The sequence below is a fragment of the Colias croceus genome, chromosome 25, assembly GCF_905220415.1.
Source record: "Colias croceus chromosome 25, ilColCroc2.1".
NCBI lineage: Eukaryota > Metazoa > Arthropoda > Insecta > Lepidoptera > Pieridae > Colias > Colias croceus.
In genome coordinates this window covers 4,913,062-4,935,352 of record NC_059561.1, presented here as the reverse complement: position 1 = coordinate 4,935,352, position 22,291 = coordinate 4,913,062, and the positions used below count along the sequence as shown (strand labels likewise).

Sequence of the window (22,291 nt, the reverse complement as noted above, 5' to 3'; positions counted from 1 at the left end):
CTTACTGTGTACTTCGCAGGACATTTATTATTGAAGTTAATTCTGTAATATGATAATATTATAATTAAGGGGTATAATTTAATAGGATAAAGTGTGTTTACACCCAATGAGGTAATTTATAGTGTTTTATATGCTCATATAAATAAACTTTGCTATTTATATTATGTATTTACATGGTAAATGTAATTAAGCCGAGTATACAGGAAAATTGTGAGTATTCGAAATCCCACACTCATTGTAAACGCAACGAAAAAGAAAGTTTCAGACAAAGACCAACGGAATAATATCGCGCTGAGTCATCTACAAGGAAGATTTTAAATGAAGCCACTAGTATGGCGATTTATTTATTTACAGTTATGCTATAAAAAGGAACTATTTCATTGTTTGTCGGAAAAATTTCAGTATTCTTTCATTTATTAATAGTTGAAAGGTGAATTATTCCTGGGTTTAAACTAAATAATAATATATTTTTCGTATTTCTGCCCTGACGGAACGGCAAATTTTATATAAAACAAAAATGCTTGTTATAAAAAAATACACTTATTTATGTAATAAAAAAGGGCACTTCGAGGGAGAATAAAATAAAATTGAACTGCCATATACAGACAACAATCACTATGAAACTACATAATTCAAGAATTTAAAGTCCTAAGAATAATGTAGTAATAATATTATGTAAAATGGTGGTTGTGATAATTATTTAGGTAATAATTTTGTAATAAAAAAGTTTTCTTTTTTGTCCTAAATATTTTATATAGAATTTTTTAACGTACCATCTTGTATTCAAAATAGCGTTGTGTGCAATGAAAATATGTATAAGAAATACATTTTGCTAGTTGTCCAATGATAAATGGATTTTTTTGTAATGTGTTAGTAATATTTTGTTAAATATATTTTAATGATTAAAGATTTATTACAAAATGTCTTTTAATTATTTAGGTACCTTGAACTTGAAATAAGGCATACAAAAAGGTTATGAAGCTAGTTTATGGTGCATTTGCATTAATTCATAGTTCATATCATTTTCATACACAACACAGACATATTCCTGTAAAGTTATGTACATAAGTATTTGAGTATATTTATCACCACAAATAAAGCTAATCATCCAATAAACCGCACTTTTTACGGCCCCATTTGAGTCCCATCTGCCGTACGTACAGCTCCATTATTTGCCTCCATAAACCGACAAGACGCAAACAATCTACGAGTCCTCACTTTAAAATCACCACACAATAAAGAGGCTCTCACATCCCTCTCTATCCCATACCAAACGAGCGAGACGGCACCACAATCGACAGGCTTTTAGCGAATGCTTCATAAATTTTACAACCTAGAATTTAAACTTCATCAAAGTACTATAAATAAGTAAGGCATTGGCAACTTCGCGAGTTTAGGGGCTTTCAAGCTCGCATGTCTAAATTAAAAGTTTTTCAGTTTGCGTCGGTTTGTGTGGATTCTGTATATAGCAGAATATATGTGCATTTAGTTACGAAATAAGAACGTCTTAATTCATCAGAGAAGTGGTTCTTAAAATAGAAGTCGAGCATTTACGCTTGAATTGAAGAGTGTCTAATTAAAACAAATTTCTTCCTTAAAATTCAGAGCAAATAAGTGTATAGCCGTGTATTCGCTATTGAGATTCAAGTAGACTGTATTATGTATAGTATCTCCCGGGAATAGAACCCATGTTACTTCGTTTGTTACGTTGAAGTACCTAACCATAATTTAACGGTTTTCAAATGTAAATTTTTACCAATATTACGGATAATCATTGGCTTACACATTCCTGTACGGTTTACATAAATTAAGTGTCTCTTTATTCAAAATTATGTAGAGATAATATCTAATCGAATACTTTTTTCTTTATACTGTAAGATATAATGTTAAAATTTAATTTTAAAATGCTCATATTAGTAAAAGCTTTTTTCTATCAGTTTACAAGTTCGGGGTTCAACCGCAGGCTTTTGAAAGCATCAAGAAGAAATTCCTTCAAAAATATTTGAAAATTTAACCACACGCTGTAAGCTAAAGGTTATTTTACTGTGGATACTATAGAATATACTTTTTTTTTGTTAGAGCGAGCAACTGCATAAGTAATAAGTACCAACTGGTAAGGGATCACCTCGGTCCATAGTACTTTGCAGAGGCAGGATCAAATGCGTTGACGTCGTTTAAATCGTCTTTTGAAACAACAAAAAAATTAAAAATTAAAATACGTGCAATGTTTCCACAGGTAAATATAATATAGTATATAATATGTAACTATAGATTTTATCGCGATTTTTCATTGTTGATCAGGCCTAAGCCTAATAGTAAGTAATCACCACCGCCCAGAAACATTTGAGGATAGGATCATATTTTAAAGGGCGTCAATAAAGAATGGGATTAAACAACAACAGCATCGGTAAACAAAGTTAATAAAGAGATTTTCATATAATATGATAGATCAAATCCCATCTTTTAGGTAAAGGACATCATTAAAGGACCAAATGAAACAAAAGAATTAAAACAAGAGACGTTCAGTTTCTGCACCAATAAACACAGTATGTTAAGTACATTGGAACGGTTTGGATCGTGGAAAAGTTCGCTGTCGTTAGCGTTTCTTATCCCAGAGGTTCTTTGATTTGAACTTTAGTGTAATGGTTGGGATTTTAAAGGAACAGTTTGTTCGATTCGTGGAATTGCATATGCTACAAAATAGCGAATATTCCTTGAATATTTTTACAAACGATTACCAATACGAAAGTTTCTTATGCAATCAAGGGTACTTGGATGGATGTTTGTTACTTTATCGTAACTAAGCTACGGATCTGCGTGAAACTTGTTATTTGCATTAGCTAAAACACTATTTTTTAATGAAATACTACTCGAATGAAGCCACGGGAGCAAGCAAGTTATATGAATTATAGCATTTAGTCGCAAAAATATCAACTAAGCAATAAACATAGTCGATCTGGTTGCTTTATAATACTGATTTGGTCTTATTTTAATTATCCTTTCTTACGACAGTCCTTCAAGAGTTAAAGATCAAAACATACTGCATAATTATATTGTTCATGCCATGTACCTAACCTTATAAGATTTCACGTAAACCTCTTCTCGTGTAAAAATCTGATCAAAGCAGACTAAAATATAACTCCTTTGAAAACCGCAGCATCTGCAAAATAAATCCAATACAAATTATCAATTGACAGTGACAATACAACCGTCGTAAAGTGCTAGAATAGTGTACACAAGCTCTTAAAGCTTTATTGCCTGAATTCTGCAACTACAAATATGTCCTAACTTTGATTCGCTACACATTGTCACGTGGTATAATGTTAAGATGAATTCAAATGTTACATCTACAATTGAATTTAAATTCAATATGTATTTTATGACAGGTGCTGTGTAATTCACCATTATGTTGGCACGTTTGTGTAATATTGTGTATATTTTGTAGCGCAAATGCAACATGATAATAGCACTAGATGAATTCAGAATTTGCTCATAGGGTCCAGTAGAATAATTATTTTTTAACAATAATGTCGAAAACAATTATGTAGCCGTTTAATTAACGGTCTGAAAAGAAGAAGAAGAAAAATTGAACAGCTTTACAAATGATTGACTGACCGGTTGGCTTAGTTGGTAGTGACCCTGCCTTGAAAGCCAGAGGTCGTGGGTTCGATTCCCATAGGGAAAATATTTGTGTGATAAACATAGATGTTTGCTCTTATTTATTTATTATTTGAACCTATAATGTTGCCTAGATCAGGCGGAAGGATCCCAAATTAGTGGATAGAACGGGTAAATACAATATTTACAAGAAGTTAATATAAAAACTCGATGAAAATAATTTCATTGCACGATCCAGGATTTGGACGTTCCATATAATGGTCACAGATTCTTGATAATATGTTATTGGTAACCTGCCCCCCTAGCCAAGTGGCTTTCTGTTAGCGTAGCGTTCAATAGAATAGACTACGAATGTATGAGATTGACGTAAGCTGTAGATAAACGTATCTACAGCTTACGTCAATCTCATACCGGGGCTGTTCGTTATTGTCTGTCTATTATCTTCGTCAGTAATGCTATTTTTATGTCCCTTTGTCAAATGATACCGCGCGCTCTGATAAATTGAATACATGATAGTCGAATGCTGTAGGTAAAATCGAAAAATGTATGTAAATATACATAATATGAACGATTTATTTAAAAATAAATCATACATAAATTTTAAAATGAAATTTAAAATTCAAACGAAATGTTCGTCAATAAAAATATGATTACAAAGAATTTTGCGTTCACAAAAGAGCACATTTTTCGAATTCAGAGAATAATATGGACACAATTACCTACGAATGTCATAAAAAATATACCTACTATTATAATGATTATAGTGAATCAAAAATAACTAGCCAGTTATTTAATCATGATTTAAATGGTTCAATAGAGCGAAGTTTTTAGTATGAAGATTTTATAAAAATAAATATTTATTACTATTTCGGATTTCAGAATAGGTATAATAATGTATTTAACATGATAATGTATTGTTACCGTTTGTAACTAACTCATACCTCTTTGATTGGATAATTTCTCAGAATACAGAACAAACCAGAAGGAGCCAACGGCCGATAATGTTCGCCGCCCGCTGTGTCCAGAAACAATACGTTACCCCCCGCATTCCTCATACTTCCCACCCGTACAGAGTTGCTAGCTTATAAAGAGTTCGCCTCTTTTAGGGAGAATTAAAAATCATGTTTCAAAATAATGCAATGTTTTCTTGTGGACAACAATACACTTACAGTTATACTATTAAATAAATATTAAGATACCTACTCTTATTTAAATTTTATTCGCTTTTCTAGTAAAATAAAACATTATTTGTTTAAAACTCAAACTCAAACTCAAACATTTATTTATTCAATTAGACTTCTTCCAGAAGCACTTTTGAATCGTCATCACATTCTTTAAATTTACCACCGATTCGGAAAGCAGTATCCATGGAGAAGAACCGGTAAGAAACTCCAACTCCATTTCATCAGCGGGGAACCTGAAATGCCACTTTTAATAATTAGAATAATTTTAACACAATAATAATAAAAAACCAACCATTTTATAGAATTTAACATCTTTCATATAACAAGTAATAATAATTATTTATTTGCCACTATGTTTACGTTAAAATATCTCAAACAATGTACCGAAACGGAAAACATACTTTGCACTTAATTAATGCAGTATGTATTTATATACTTATAATATATTAAAATTACTTTAAATTATTTTAATTGTACTTGTTAATTAGTTTACCAATGTCAACTTTCTAAAAAATAAACCAGCAAAGGGGGAAAAGAAACCACCAAAACTGGCAACATTATCAAAATGGACTCGCTCAAATTGTTTACGTTAGGAACAAGAAAAAGAAATTCATTATTTAATTAAAATTAGATGTAATTGAGCTACTTACACATGAAACGTAATCCCATCTTGTTTTTTTATTCTTCCAACTGCATTCCTGCAAGTAGGAACTGCACAAGACGGCATTATTAAATAAAATTAAACGGATTTGTTTACGCGTACGTCACACGGCGGCCACAGATAGACTAGTAAACCAAACGTTAAACTACACTCTTTGAGAGGAGTTTGTATAGCTTCGGTATTGGGTGCGTACGCGGTTTCTGGTTTGTTCTGTATTCTGAGGATAATTTATAAAGCATAAGAGGTACATTGATACATGAACTAACTTAACGATCTACTGATTCATAAAATTAAAAATAAATAATATTATAAACCTTTTCACAGTAAAAATGTCGCAGAACCCAAAAAATAATCCCTAAGATTTTATAGACGACGCTGCGTGGAATAAATAGGTAATAATTAAAAAAAATATATAGGTAAAACAAATAATAACACACAGTTAAACTAATACAAAAGCTTCCCGTATACCCGATAAAAAAATAACCATATTATACTTGTTATAGTTAAGGCTCGTATCGTAAAAAGTTAATACTTACGTGTAGTTTTTCAGAGAGCTCGTAAAAACTTTTTTACTAGGCACTTAGTTTAACAGTAAGGTGGGCTATTGTGAATATTTTTATTTTTTCTTCCGCGTTGAAGTGTTAGGTTAGATTTTTCATTATTTTTCTAATAAAAGAAGTCGAGATTTTTTTTACAAAAAATTTAACTAAGTACCTTTAAATGGTAATAACTGGAAGGCACTAGCTTTCAAATAAAATTAGATTCATCGAAATCGGTTCATCCAGCTGAAAGTTCTGAGATAACAAACACAAAACGAATCGAATTGAAAACCTTTTTTTGAAGACGGCTGAAAATTTCTAAAGAATTATTATGATGATTAGAGCGAGATTGCCTACTTATTTTTAAGTGTTAAATTTTCCGTATTTTCGTTTTCAACTTTTTCAATGATGCCTTTTTATGGCTTTCTGAGAAAATGAGGAAATGTAGAAAATATTTCCTTATGATCGTATTTTTAAACTTTCTGATTTAAAGGTAGTAAATTATTTTATTCGATTATTCGGTAAAGTAGCTGTAGAATGTTCAGATTACTGGAATAAAAATATCTCTGAGTAGCGTATGAAATTGGACACATACTTCTTAATTTTTTTACATTAGTAATGAAATCAGAATTATCTATACTAATATTATAAAGAGGAAAGGTAATTATGAATGTATGTATGGTTTTCACGCATAAACTATTGGACCGATTTTGATGAAATTTGGCACAGACAATCTTTAGACCCTGAGAAAGAACATAGGCTACCTTTTATCGCAAAATATGTACCACGGGCGAAGCCGCGGCGGACCGCTAGTCTATACATATAATAAATCTGTAGAAGGGTCAATTCTGTACATTGAAAATATTGAAAAAATAAATAGCAGGGGGTGTTACTGGATCGATACCAAACCCAAATATGTGATTAAAAAAATTTTTGTCTGTCTGTCTGTCTGTCTGTCTGTATGTGAAGGCATCACGTGAAAACTAGCGGTTCGATTTCGATGAAACTTGGTATAATTATACCTTATTATCCTGGGCGTAAAAAAGGATACTTTTTATCCTGGAAAAATACGTAGAAAAAAATTAATCTTAATTTTTCAGTTTTATCCATAGACGTTGTTCCGTAGAACCGCGAACACACGTTGCGTATTATTATAGGCCTAGCCGTATTTGGGAATTGGGTCCAATAGATATTTATAAGATGTTATTGACAGAGTTACTCAAAATGGAGAAATAACCATCCACGCGAAGACCGACATCCGCGCGGACGGAGTCGCGGGCGGAAGCTAGTTATAAATAAAAAGAAACAATGAACAGCCGTCATAATTTCAGATAAATAAGAGAACTAGCTTTTTTCGAAGGCGGTTGAAAAATATAAGATGTCATCTGTTTCAGTTTGTATGTGGAAAGAAATACATTTCACAGCCTTCTGTATATTTTCCGATTACTTTTAAAATACTTTCCTAATCTAGTATTGACATCAAAGGTATAATATTATTACCTATTTAATTTGCAAAATAAATGTACTCCATTTTCGGATATAAAACCATTCGAATAAATTCTTCGTCCTCTCACTCGGTACATTAAAATGAACAAAACAAAATTCAGAGAAAGTCAATTCGGTAGCAAATAACATAATAAACATTAAAGGCCTCAGTTAAATAATTTATACGAAGGAAATTCGCATCTATTGACATAGAGAGTAAACAAATCCAAACATAATTTTCCCTTGCGCGTAATTTCCTTGCGAAAGCTCGTTAGTAGCTGATGTGAATAAAATTACTGTTGATTCTAATATTGATATCGAACAACCAAAATGTAATGGAACGGTAATAGACTTTGGCTATGTTTCAGCGCCCAATGTGTTTTATAATATAATAATATTATAGATAAAAAACTAAACATACGCATTACTTATGAAATAATTGTATTGCCATGGATCCTTGATAACTGTACAGTTTGAATTAAATATGTCCGTTTAAAGTGGGTCAAAAGAGAGTTTAAAGGTTAGATATAATTATGTTATACATACAGGTAAAGCTAATTATAGCGTGTTAATAAACAAGTGATAACTGCGTTAAAAACAACCGACTTCAAACTTGCACTTGCAACATTTACAAATACCTACAGACAAAATTGCTCATAAAATAAAAACTACTGGGCCGATCCTCGTCCTCCTTTTTTTTGAAGTAGGTTAATAAAATTAGAAAAATATATTGGAAATTATTTATAGAGGAAATTTATAACTATCAATACCTCAATACTAAGTATACAAGTACATAACTAATAATAAGAAATAAATCGATCACTCCATTCTTTCTATAATGTTATAAATGCGAAAGTAAATAAGTATTTAAAAGTAGATATTTTTTTATATTTTCCAAGCTCCGCAGTTTTTAGTTTATTCTTTTAAGAGCCGATTTTTCAATCCTTGGTTAAAATTTATCCGTCCAATAAAGACGAACATATTAAAATGTCAACTGTAAACTGTCAAATACGGACAGTTACTGGTAGTTTAATACGTTATTCGATGAATAAGTTTTAACCAAGGATTGAAAAATCAGTCCTAAATGATGCTATTTTTGTGTAGGTATGTGTACTAAATGTATAGATGATAATAAACAATGAACAAGAGAATTTGCATCGTAAGTATTTAATGTGTCAATCAAAAAGCTTACCCAAGGTGATGATTAGTTGATAGACATTATAACATCTATTACCTTGTCATGTGAATTTAATAATGTATGTAGGATAACATAACTCTGAATTAATTTTAAGGTAAACACAAAATATTTATATAAAGTTTATTATTTCCTAAATGTTAAATTTGTAACAATAATACTTCTTTGTTACCACTCTAATTGTACTACGCAATGAAACGCGTTTCGCGTTGTCACGGCATCACGTGTGAACGGCTGAACCGATTTCGATAATTATTTTTTTATTCCTTGAAGTACGAGGATGGTTCTTATGTAGAGAAAACGTAAATATGTACAACGGGAAAAGCCGGGGTGGACCGCTAGTTACGCAATAAAATAGGTTACAATATAATTAATAAAATTGCATATTTAGAACACAGAAAGTTCAATTAAGATTGAAAGTAAATTATGTCAACAACTATAAAACAATATATCAGCTTATCACGACACAGTATTCAACAAAGTCGCTTTCTCTGTCTCAATGTAAGGGGACATAGGGACAGAGAAATCGACTTTGTCCCTATGTATTCTGAAATCTGTAAAACTACGTAGCAGATTATGATGCGGTTTATTTAATAGATAGAGTGATTTAAGATGTAAGTAGTTTTATATGAGTTTTACTATATAATTTATTAGGTTTTAAACAAAGCGGGCGAAGCCGCGGGCGGTTAGCTAGTACATAATGTAAAAATATTTTTTTACTTTGCAATGTATCAAACCTTTCAATTTAACTATCACCTAGAGTCACATTGAATCGAATCCTCGTGAAACCAATAAAATAGGCTATTGTTTTTTGCGTTGATTGAAAAGGGCCTAATTGCAAATACCGCACCTTGTACAATCGAGTCACAGTAACCATAAATTTGCGAACAAAACATTGACAGCCTATTGGATTCTCCTAATTAACACGCGTCAGCTTTCAGACAGCTATATTTTAATTTCAGTGACAGTTTATTAAAAGTATGATGTTATAAAGGGAAATGAATCTAATCTATTTAATAAGAATACATCTAGGAATATCATTTGGACTTTTGTTTAAATTTAAGCATGTTTAAGCTTGGCTTTGTCTGTAATAATAATCAAAAGCGGGCAACGTCCTACCGCTGCAAAACTTCATGGGCGGTGGTGGTCGCTTACCATCAGGCGACCAGCTCGATTGCTCGCTCTGAAAAAAGAAACCCAAAGCACAGATAATATAATACATAATCTTATAAATTAGTATTGAAAAATATAATTATTTCATTTCAAACCTAACGGTGGTTATAACAGTCATATTAAATTCACAATAATATAATAATTATTAATAATCTACATACATAGTTCATTTGGAGATACACAATTTAATAGTATGTATACTTTGGTCTTATATGATTTAAGGTCAAAGGTCGAAGTTATTTAATGTGAAAGTTTCAAATACTTTTGAATAAGAATGAATGTATAAGTTCAGTATTATGGGACATTGAAAATGTTTGATTTAAAATCATAATTAATGTAAAACATTATTTGTGAAAATCATAAAACGAAAATCTGAGTTAAATTATTTGTGAAAATCATAAAACGAAAATCTGAGTTAAATTTTGGTAATAAGTTGGAAATTTACCTGATGGCACATGTCGAGGTAATTTTAATAAATTAAGAAAATTTGAATTTTTGACTTTAAAATAGATGTCTCATAAATTACGAGAAATCAAACGCCTTTAATATTTACTTTTTAATAATTAACTTTCATTGTACAAACTTTACCTAATAAAGTAGATTTTTTACGGTAAACTTAGGTATTTCCCGTAAAAATTATGAAAAGCAATATAAAAATTTAATTTCGCAAATAATAATAAAAATTTGTTCTTTAAAAAAGTTATTAAACATTTTTTTATTGTACACAGTTCAAGAAATGCGCGATATAAAATTCGTAAATTAAAAGCACTCTAGTCGACTGCTCGCTATAAAGTGGTACAACCACATTAAAACCAGCTGTGGCCGAAGCATATGAAAACGTATAATTTTGCTCATATTCTTTACTTTCTTATTTTATTAACACGTTCCGCTTCAAAAGCGTACTTATTTCAAACTCTTAAACGAAGACCCGTAAGTAGCCACGCTTTCTATAGCGAAAGGGCTTAATTACTCGACTATGTAATAGATTATGAGCTTTCTCACATAGGGTATAGGGGAGGAATTGTTAAAAACTATTATCGCAGTTGATGTTAACAGTGTAAAGTTGTGTGTAATGAAGGGAAGACCGCATGTAGTGAAGCAAATTGCTTTTAGACGACATATTACATTAGATACAGATACGCTTTCTTAGCCAATGTGATGACGTCACGGTGGAAAATAATGTATGGAATTGAGTGATTTTTCATGTCGATATTTAGTTGCGATTTATGTGAAGCTCGAAACTTGTAAGCAAGTTTCTAAACTGCAATCTTCTGTTAGAACGAGTGAACTTTATGCATAAACTCATATGATAAAGAAGAAAGATTTTTGTCTTTGTGTGTTTAGATTTAATTATTGTACAATAAAGAGCGCGAATGCCGAGCACACGTGTCAGAAGTGAAACTTCTTCGGCACATTCAGAGATACCAAAATCGTCGCCTTACTTCATGACGTGACGGTATTGCCCTGACGCGACCTTGAAGTTTTACTTTCAACGCGTCTAAAAAAGTTTTACTTCAAAAGTTCGATGATTACCTAAAACTATTATCTAAAAAACCAAAACTATAAATGTAAAATGAAATTTCCTAAACAAACATAAACGCAAGAACAATAAAAACATCTTCCACTATACTAGGACACATTAAGACTGGTGCATCACGTCGTATTTTCAAAGTTTTGGAAGCTCTGAAAATATACGGTTGTCTACACATGAATATTTCTTGGCGCAAAATGGAATTGAAGTAAACAGTACAAAGAAAACATTTTTATTGCAACTGTGTACGTGTAGAATCGATTTAGAGGCTATTGATCTTTGAACTAGAGGTAAGTAAAGTTAAATTTAACCCTCTAAAAGACTACAGTAGTATAACTAAAACTCAATTCATTTTGTACTAGCTGCGCCCCGCGGTTTCACCCGCGTTTCACCTGTTCCTCGATGAATGCGCGGCTCCGCTCCTGTTGGCGTGATGATAATATATAACCTATACTCCAATAGCCATCCTCGATGAATGGGCTATCTAACACCGAAAGAATTTTTCAAATCGGACCAGTACTTCCTGATATTAACGCGTTCAAACAAACAAACACTTCCGCTTTATAATATTAGTATCTAAAAATAGGTAGAACTTTAGAAAAAATAAAAAAAATTAACCCTCCTTTTTGATGTCGAATGAAAGTATAATTTAATTTAAACTTTTAACCCTTTACAAGTTTTCAAAATCCAATTACAAAAGTGTCAGCAAAACATTATAAGCAAGAAGTAAATTAACAATAGACCCGCATATAAAATACTTTAAACAAATAAAGTAAGAAACCAAATGAGTAAAATCTGGTCTTAATTTCAAAAGTTTCAATTACAATTTTGTAAGGAACCTTAGAAGTCTTTCAGAAGTTAATATTATTGGAAAATCGGTGCTTCATATTGTTTTTCGTATTTTTGCATAACAATCCAATATTCTTTAAATACTTTGCGAAAGTGCGAACAAGTGAGAAACGTTTTCTTAATAAAAGAACTGTGATAAAAGTTTTCTTATTAAGCCTTGTTTGTCCGAAACCTCATAGATTAGATAAATTATAGAGAAATATAATAGAACTGATAAATTACAGCTTTGTTATTACATTTATCTTAAACTAGCTTTTCACCCGCGGCATCGCCCGCGCAGTTAAAGAAAAACCCGCATAGTTCCCATTCCCGTGGGATTTCCGGAATAAAACCTATCCTATGTCCCGGGGTAAAAAGTAGCCTATGTCCTTTCTCGGGTATCGAAATATCTCCATACCAAATTTCATGCAAATTGGTTCAGTAGTTTAGGCGTGATTGAGTAACAGACAGACGGACAGAGTTACTTTCGCATTTATAATATTAGTATGGATCTAAAATATTAGGTGCGTTCATAGAGATGTAACACTTGTGTTTTATTTAAAGTATTTTTATATCCATAATATATTTGGTATAAGTTCAGCTGAAACTTCATCTGGCCTCAAAAAGGTTATCTTTCAAGATTCGTTACTGTTCCACTCCTTTTGGCGGTAGCGTAATTATTTATCGTCTTTTCTCTATGAATAAAAAAATAGTAATTTTATGATAATAGTTTCAAGATTTTGAAGATTTTTACTGTCTTTGATCTAGCACTAAAATTCCAACAAATATAATCAAAATCGGTTCATCCGTTCGGGAGCTACGATGTCAGAAATAGACACACATGCAGAGACACGTATAACGTTTTTACGTCGAGGCTTAAAAATAGAAACAACTTTTGAACATCTGTATTTTATTTGCATTAGAAAATAAATACCAAAGTTATTTTTGTTTGTATAACATACAGGTAAAGATTTAATACATTGTGTTTGCGTTTCATATTTACATACTTCACATCACACACACACACATCACATTATACTGAAATAAAGAATTGTATACACAATATACAGTCCCTTTGAGCATAGTACATCGGCGATGTGACACAGTGTATATTTGAACACATTTTGAGCAGCCGCTTTTTAGTGGAAATGTAAACTTGCATTCATATGCAGCGCTCGAATATAATAAACTGTAAAAAAATGTTGAAAATTTAATTTCTTTGATATATTACACACTTGGCTTAGTGTAATTTAGATAGTAATTAAACAATTGTGCATAAAATATTCATAATTTGTTTACATAGTACTACATAAACATAAGTGCACATGGAAGACTGTCACGACTCACGATAACGTACTATATACATCACTAGCTGCTCTGCGCGGTTTCACCCCCGTGGTCTGAAAACTCCTGTTGGTCGTAGCGTGATAATAATATTATATAGCCTATAACTTTCCTCGATAAATGGGCTATCTAACACCGAAAGAATTTTTCAAATCGGACCAGTAGTTCCCGAGATTAGCGCGTTCAAACAAACTAACAAACAAACTCTTCAGCTTTATGATATTAGTATAGATATAACCAGAATCATAATCGCCTTATAAATGGTCGTCAAAAGAATAAAGAATCGCTGTCAAATACATGCATATTGCCTTATTGCGTACGTAGTTTTGCTTCCGAAAAATTTTAAAGTTGTTAGTCGTAATCTGCTGATAGAGTCTTCCAGGAGAAGGCTTTATGATAAGATCCACGGTCCTCTCCACGCGGGTACTTGAAAAAAACCATAAATACCATAAATAAAGCAATAAAAAAAATAATGTTAGTCTTGATATTTCAATATGTACATAGTTTACATAAATGCGTTTCAAAATATGATGTATGTAATCAGCCTTTCTTTAATAAATATTTAACGAATATTTAAATGCACAACAAAACAATACACTTGTAACACTTGTATGTAATGTAAAAATAAAATAAAAATTATTTTATGTATCTAACTACCGTGGAAAAACACGTGTAACTGGTGAACTAGTGAATAATTTTATCCATAAAATTACACTATTAAAGCGGCAGTTAAGTGACTGGTTTTAAGTACTTTACAACAAGTTAGCAAAATGAGTTTATGGTTACCACCAGATATAGCCCCAATCTGCGCAACCGCACATGCAAATCTTACACAGTGCTCTTCAACAGGCTTTCTTTATTTGGCTCTAGTGACTCAACTCTTTGGTAATACTACATATAATAGCTATCCCGAATACAACCAAGATAATGCACACATGTGTGAAGAAAACAAAGACACAAATAATGCTGAAGAAGATAATATTAAGAACATTGATGATGGAAATAAGAAATACGACTATATAATAGTTGGAGCTGGTTCTGCAGGCTGTGTACTTGCTAACAGATTATCTGAAGATGAAGATCAAGAGGTAACACTTTAAGGTCTTTTAAATATTCATTTTGAATGTTAATGAATATTTTAAGTAATGATTTTATGAGGTTCCTTACAGATTTTACTTTTGGAAGCCGGTTTGGAAGAACCAGATGTAACAATGGTGCCAGCCCTTCCAGGATTATTGGCTAACTCCAAGATCGACTGGATGTATAAAACTCAGCCGGAAGAAACTAACTGTTTATCGCAAAAAGGCCAATCTTGTCCTACATTAAGGTATAAACTTAATTCAGTACTAATTAAATCGCTTTTCTTATTTAAAATTATTTTTAACGATAACGCATGGATAATTAATCTATAAAATATGAATAAAAAATTTGTTTTGTTCAAAGTTTCACCATCTCCTAACCTATTTTACGACAATAAGAAGCTATTAGTATTATACAGTTACATGACACCGATACTTTTACAGAGGCAAAACAATGGGTGGGTCTAGTGCTGTAAATTATATGGTGTATATGAGAGGTAGTAAGATAGATTATGATAATTGGGCCAAAGACGGCAACGAAGGTTGGAGTTATGACGAGGTAAGTTTAATATTAAAATTAGAAAAAACATATTATAAAGTCTGTACTTTTCCTAAGTGGCAATAAATAGTCCAATCAAATAATAAAACGATGTTATGATTATTTTACAGGTCTTACCATACTTTAAAAAATCTGAAAATTATCGATACGCTGAAACCATCGATACCGAATATCATGGAATTGGTGGTCCATTGAACGTCGAAAGATTTTCTTACGTTGATGAAGTATCCGTTATGCTTGTAAACGCTTATAATGAAAAGGGTTTACCAATTATTGATTTAAGTAAAGACAGCAAAGTTGGCGTAGATATAAATCTGTCTACATCTAAAGACGGTAAACGACAATCAGCTAATGTTGCATTTATAAAGCCGATAAGGAATAAGAGAGAGAACTTACAAATCATAACAGATGCATTTGTTACTAAAGTAATTATAGACGAGTTTACAAAAACGGCAATTGGGATAGAATATTATAAAAATGGAACATTTCATAAAGTTTTTGCTGAAAAGGAAGTTATAGTAAGCGCTGGTTCAATTAATTCGCCAAAATTACTTAAATTATCTGGCATCGGACCGAAAGCGGAACTAGAAAGTCTTAACATTCCCGTTTTAGCCGATTTGAAAGTTGGATATAATCTTCATGATCATGTCACAACTGACGGTCTCACAGTTGCACTAACCAATGAATGTGAAACATTAAAAACACAAGAAGAATTGCTAAGTGAAATATTCAACTATTATGTTCAAAATGAAACTAAAGATGGTCCCTTGTCTACAACATCGACTATTAATAGTGTCGCATTTATAAAGACAAGCTATGAAAAGGAAAATGCACCAGATATCCAAATTCATAGTGATGGTAGGAATGTGGCTGAATATATCGCAGATCCGAGTACATATATGGCAACAAATGTTTTCCCCTTATCTTTCTATGATGGCATTGCACCTAGACCATTGCTGCTTACTCCAAAAAGTAGAGGTTATATCTTGCTTAATATGACAGATCCCACATTTGGGGCACCATTGATTTACCCAGGCTACCTTAAAGAGCAAGAAGATATAGATAGATTAGTCGAGGCTATAAAATTCTTATTAAGTTTAGAAGATACAGAAAGTTTCAGGCAATGTGGTGCTAGATATGTTAAAATACCAGTAGAAGGTTGTACTGATTATGAATGGGGTACATATGAATATTTTGTTTGTATATTAACACACCGTACGGCGACTATTTACCATCCAGTAGGGACTTGTAAAATGGGGCCAGCTGAAGATCCAGACGCTGTTGTAGATCCAAGGCTGAGAGTGTACGGTATCGAAAGATTGAGAGTGGTTGATTCTGCTATCATACCCAAAATTGTCAGAGGCAATTTGAATGCCCCAACAATAATGATAGCAGAAAAGGCTAGCGACATGATTAAAAAGGACCGTGCTGATTTAAATGTGGAGTAAAGGAGATTGTTTTCTTTATTACATCTGTCACTGAAATTATATTGTAACAAGTACAAAATTATTTTACGATTGAATAATCTGTTCTAGGTCACCCATAATTACTTACCAGGCAATCCTCGTGACACTAGACCAGTTTCCTTAATAGCACTATTTGACCTTAATTGTAAAAATCTTGCTGGGCACTGTACATTGTTACGTAATATACGATTCACTGAGTTGCTCGTAAATATAGGAAATGGTCGGCTGTTTGTATAGAGATGAGCGAGTAGATTACTTTTTTCACTCCCTCCTTTTCTTTATTTTATTGAACGCCTCGTTAGGATGGCTAGGGTTGCCAATAATATTATCCTGGCATACGATTAGTTTTATAATAAATAACAATTTGTAAATATTTATTTGTACTGTGAAATTCATCTAATGCACTAATTATAAGTTGAGTTACAGTAGGACAATTTTTTTTCTGTAATAAAATTATACAACATCAAAGGTTTGTTTTATTAATTATACTTATTTTACATAGTTGACGAGTTTCATTATTTGTTGGGTTCAAAGCGCTAATCTCCGGTTAACAGTTCAATTTGAAAATGATGATATTTTGATGTCAATAAAAATTACATAAATGCTGCACTAAATAATATTCAATCTATACTTAAGGGTAGTGCCTAATTTGCTAAAAAAGCCATTACGAATTCATTACGGATTCAACCAAAAAAACTAAGAAGCGAGTGACAACCCTAAAGTAAATAGGGTGCAAAATGAAGAAAGGACCGTCACGAGTTAATTCGGATAAGTACTAGCGATAAGGTCAAATATACCGTGTTAACATACATGTTTATGTATGAAGTGTTATATATGTTGGTGATACGCAATTTTGCAATATTGTACAAGATTATCCAAGGATTTCCGTACATTTCTTCGCGTTTGATCCGACGTGATGGAAAGTATGGGATTACGAATTATGCTTTCGCCTCAAATGTATGTCATGTATCCCAATATTGTGGAGGGGAAAAATGTTTGCGGATATGTTAAACATGGACAAGCTGTAGTTATTTGAAAGGATTACGTGTATCCAAATATACCGTGGATAGAGTAGGGCAACGAGTAGGGTAAACGAATGTTTGTTAGATGTTATGACGTATCGAAAGAGCTAGAAGATTTCATCTCTGTCTCAAGTCTGTCATCATCTTCTTCTAATGCTATATTTTATTCTACCAGTATTAAAAACGAAAAAATTTTGTAAGGATGCAGGGATATTTGTTACTCGTTCACCCAAATTTGGACTTAATTTTTTTATACCTACTGGATTAGCACTTTTTACACGAGTATCACGTGAATTAAGCCACAGTTTCCAACTATAGTACTTACTTATAGGTAGAATTTTTTTCACTGTGCTTGGCTTACATGTAATTAGAAGATCCTAGTAGGGATCAGGTTGTCGTGCGTATGTGTGTGGTATAAAACCTTCGTAATGGATGATCCTATATAAATATATCATTTTAATTTTTATCTTAAAATATAGGTACTAATGATTTTTTGTTAAAATGAAATCCAATCTTGCATTGAATTTTTCACTGAAGGTATCATAATATACAATAATAATAATCATGAGATGTTGTATATTTTAAAAGCATTTAGAATTACTAATTATCGGTAAACTTATTGATATAAAGTTTTGTTGCAATAGGTACTTGTTATGTGCTAGTTTCAGGGACCTTCTACAATCACAAAAAATAGAATATCAAATTTAGAATGTTGGCAGCACTGGAAGTCATTAATTCTGATGCTGCGGTGATGTTGGTATGGATTCGCTGTCCAAACCGAGGTTTGTGTGTATGGGCCTGAACTAAAAATCAAAGCACTGAGTGTGGCCTTTTATGTATGTGTTGGTGCTATCATAACTTACTTTGCGGTTAATCTTAATGATTACCCTGTTCTAGTACCCGATCAAACCTTATGATTAAAAATGAATCATTAATCGCTGAATTGGCTTCTTAAAATTTAATATTTCAAATATTTCAAACTGATTTGCCTTGAGATTGAAATTTGCATACAAACACAACATTTGAAATTTTCAAAGTAAGTGCACTCGAGACCGGCTGACCCGATTTCGTTAATTCCATTTTTATAATATTTCTTGAAGTACGAGGATGGCTCTTATGGAGAGAAAATGTAAACACTTAACATGTACTTCGAGCGAAGCCGGGGCGGACCGCTAGTACAAAATAATAATGATTACACCCAGTACTTTGGTAGAAGACGTGAACGTGATAATGCTGCTAGATATTTTAATGTTATTAGCATTCTTTACATTATTAGGTCAAAGAATTCTTTCTCATTTTAATCAAATCAAGTTCTTTTGTAAACTAAGGTAAAGAAATCACTGAAAAACGTGGCGTGTCGAAGAAAATCCATAAATTAGGGGTTTGAAATCTAATTAATATTGCCCTTTCAACGCTCATCGGAAGTTTAACTAAAGTTTTGTTACGGCTTTAATTTGAGATTCAGTTAAGTGGTTTACTTAGGATTATTATTTTTCTAAAGGTAAGGAAAATTAACATCCGTAAGACAATGCTTAATTAAAATTTAGAAGCTTATTTCCTTATTACATTTAATTCATTTCTTACAAGAGTATTTAAAATGGCAATAACTGATATAAACCCAAATATTCTTACAAATATTTTTTAGAGCAAAATTTCAAGGTCACATCATGGCGATACCGTCACGTAATGGAGTAAGGCGACGATTTTGTTATCTTTGAAGTTTGCTAAAGAAGTTTAAATTCTGACACATGTGCTCGGCACACCCGCTCTTTTTTGCGATTGACGATCATTGACATGTCGTGTTCTATTTATCGCAAAATGATACATTTATGAGTTCATAGTTATCACGATTATCGAATAAAACTAAACATAAATAATGCTATAGTAAAATTTAAGTTAAAAAATGTTTAGTATTAAAATTTGGAATCATAGCAAAAAATAACATTTGATCATTTTTTTACTCATTGGTTCTTTTTATTTATTTAAATTTACCTTTAACATAAAACATTATTTAGAATTATAAATATAAATTTATAAAGAATAGAAAAAATTCGATCACGAGGCGGGACTTGAACCCGCATCCTTCGCGCCATTCCGGTGCGGTGATCGAATTTTTTCTATTCTTTATAAATTTATATTTATAAAGCATTTGAATGCCATAAAAACCCAAAAAATATAAATTCAAGAAAAGGTCGTGTTCCATCGTTACAATATTGTATTCACTGAAAAGTGCTTCATATTGTTGTTGTTAAATCATCTCAATAGATGGCGCGCGGTGTGTCCCTTAAGACACATAAAAAAAAACTGAAAGGATAGAATAAATTCGATTGGTCTGGCGGGTCACGAGTGGCTGAGTTGGTTAGGCATCCGCCCCGGAATGGCGCGAAGGATGCGGGTTCAAGTCCCGCCTCGTGATCGAATTTTTTCTATTCTTTATAAATTTATATTTATAAAGCATTTGAATGCCATAAAAACCCAAAAAATATAAATTATTTAGAATTGTTAATACTCATATCAAAAATTACATATCTCGGCTAAAAATACCTACGTTTTCTGTATAAAATATGAAAAAGTTTTTACAGTGAAAATCTTTCAATGCAACTAAAATGTCTGTGGGATGCGAACTCGAATAGTACTCTATTAAGGCGTAAAATATTTCGCAAAATATTGTTTGTGTACCTTCAGTGCTTCTGTGGTAACAATTATAAGCTTAAGCGATATTTTAATAGTGAAAAATTTAAAACGTTAAAAAAATTATAATGTTCATAACAATAATACTTATATATTTTGTCTTGAGGATTTAAAAGAAAAGTTATTCACTATTTTAATTACCTTTGTCATAAAGGTTTTGAAATTTTAGTATTGAACGCAGCTAACGATTTATTTCGATTGTTTACTTTTTTATCTTATAACAGAAAACTCGTATACATTTAAAAGAACACAAAATATTAAGAATGAGCTTTTCTTCAAATGACCAAATATTTTTATAGTATTTCACGCAATTTATAAATGTGCGTACATTAATATCTACAACATATATCTATCTATATATTATATCTTCATATATCCAAATATTTTACAGTATTTGAACATTGTGATAAAACTAGCTGTATAATTTGAATTACGCTCCTAAATGTTCATGGGGCTTTCAAAGCTTTATTATATTTTGCAGTAAACAAGCGTATGCTACTATTGTGTGATGAATACGTATGATGCTCTAATCTAGGAAATACTAAAAATCGGAAATACTATCGACAACCATAAATAGGTAATTTAAAAGTTCAATAAATCGCGTTTCGCTTATCCCGTGGAAGCCATTTTAGATTCTGGTCAGTAACGCCGTCCGATACAGTGGAGTAACACTCACGCTAGTCGGGAATAAAATATTTTTCGAGCGGGAATCCTCACAAATCATGCAATGGATTAGATTATTTATATCCGCAGGGCAATCTTTGGATTTATTTTGTTTAAAATTGTATGCGCTAAAGCCGTTTAGTGAACGTGGGGAATATTTATTGTGAATTTTTTAGTGTTTCTTCTTTTATTGAGTTGGGCAATTAGTTGATTGGCTTCTAGTTTGACTTCTTATAGATTGATGGATTCGATTGTTATGTACCTACATTAAATAATTTTACTTACTTTTTTTAGTTACTTTTTTTCGGGGGTAGATTGTCAAAAAGAGCACACGTTTTTGTTAAGATTCGAAAGTTTAAATTAAGTATTTATTTTGATTTTCATGTTAAAAGTTGTATTATGCTGATTTAAAAGTTTGTACATACCAGTATAAATATCCTTTATAATATCACATCACTTTTTGACAACTTTACTACACAAATTGTGAAGCACACAATATGGATGACATTAAACAATCAGTTGCGCAGATGTCTCAAATGTTTAAGGACAGAATGGAAGATTTCCAACGCCAATTAGATATGTCCTCACAAAATCCAGGTAACCCCAATGCTAATATTTCATCCGAGTTTTACATGTTCCGCGGTCTTGTTATGACATCTCTCCACTGTATACAATCTCAAGTCGACATGCTCTCTAAACTTTATGACAAACAAGAGATGAGAAGCAGGCGCAAAATTCTTCTTGTTCATGGTGTTCCTGAGACGCAAAAGGAGAATACTGCCAATGTGCGGGGTACCGCGTACCCGAGGCTCTCGCTCAGCACGGAGACATTGGGGACATCTCTGAAGATTTAAATGAATGTCACAGAATTGGTCGCACCGACAACAACAGACCCAGGCCTGTTCTAATGAAGTTTAAGGTCCTTGGAGAGAGGAACCGGATCTGGTTTTCTAAAAGTAACCTTAAAGGGTCTGGCATAACCATCTCTGAGTTTTTGACAAAACCCAGACATGATACATTAATGGCGGCCCGTCAACGGTTTGGAATTGCTAACTGCTGGACCAAGGATGGAATCATTTTCATTACTAGTCAAGGAAAGCGGTATAAAATCTCCTCTCAAACGGAACTTGAAGCAATCCCTGGCCCTGTATCTGATTCTGCTCCTGCAGGCCCTGTTCGTGGTGCACAGCCAGATAATACAAAGGATTCCCCGGCCCCAAATCTTCGTACACGCCGAGTCCAAAGAAAGTAAT

General features: G+C 32.2%; 1 protein-coding gene across 1 annotated transcript; it reads left to right on the top strand.

Moving 5' to 3' along the window:
- The first annotated feature begins 14,302 nt into the window (after window positions 1-14,302).
- LOC123703049 (glucose dehydrogenase [FAD, quinone]-like) lies at window positions 14,303-17,007 on the top strand. The gene is made up of 4 exons (XM_045650922.1): window positions 14,303-14,646; window positions 14,728-14,885; window positions 15,082-15,196; window positions 15,307-17,007. Exons 1-4 carry the CDS (start codon window positions 14,329-14,331, stop codon window positions 16,642-16,644), a joined length of 1,929 nt encoding a protein of 642 aa, XP_045506878.1. The 5' UTR covers window positions 14,303-14,328; the 3' UTR covers window positions 16,645-17,007.
- Window positions 17,008-22,291: the final 5,284 nt, after the last annotated feature.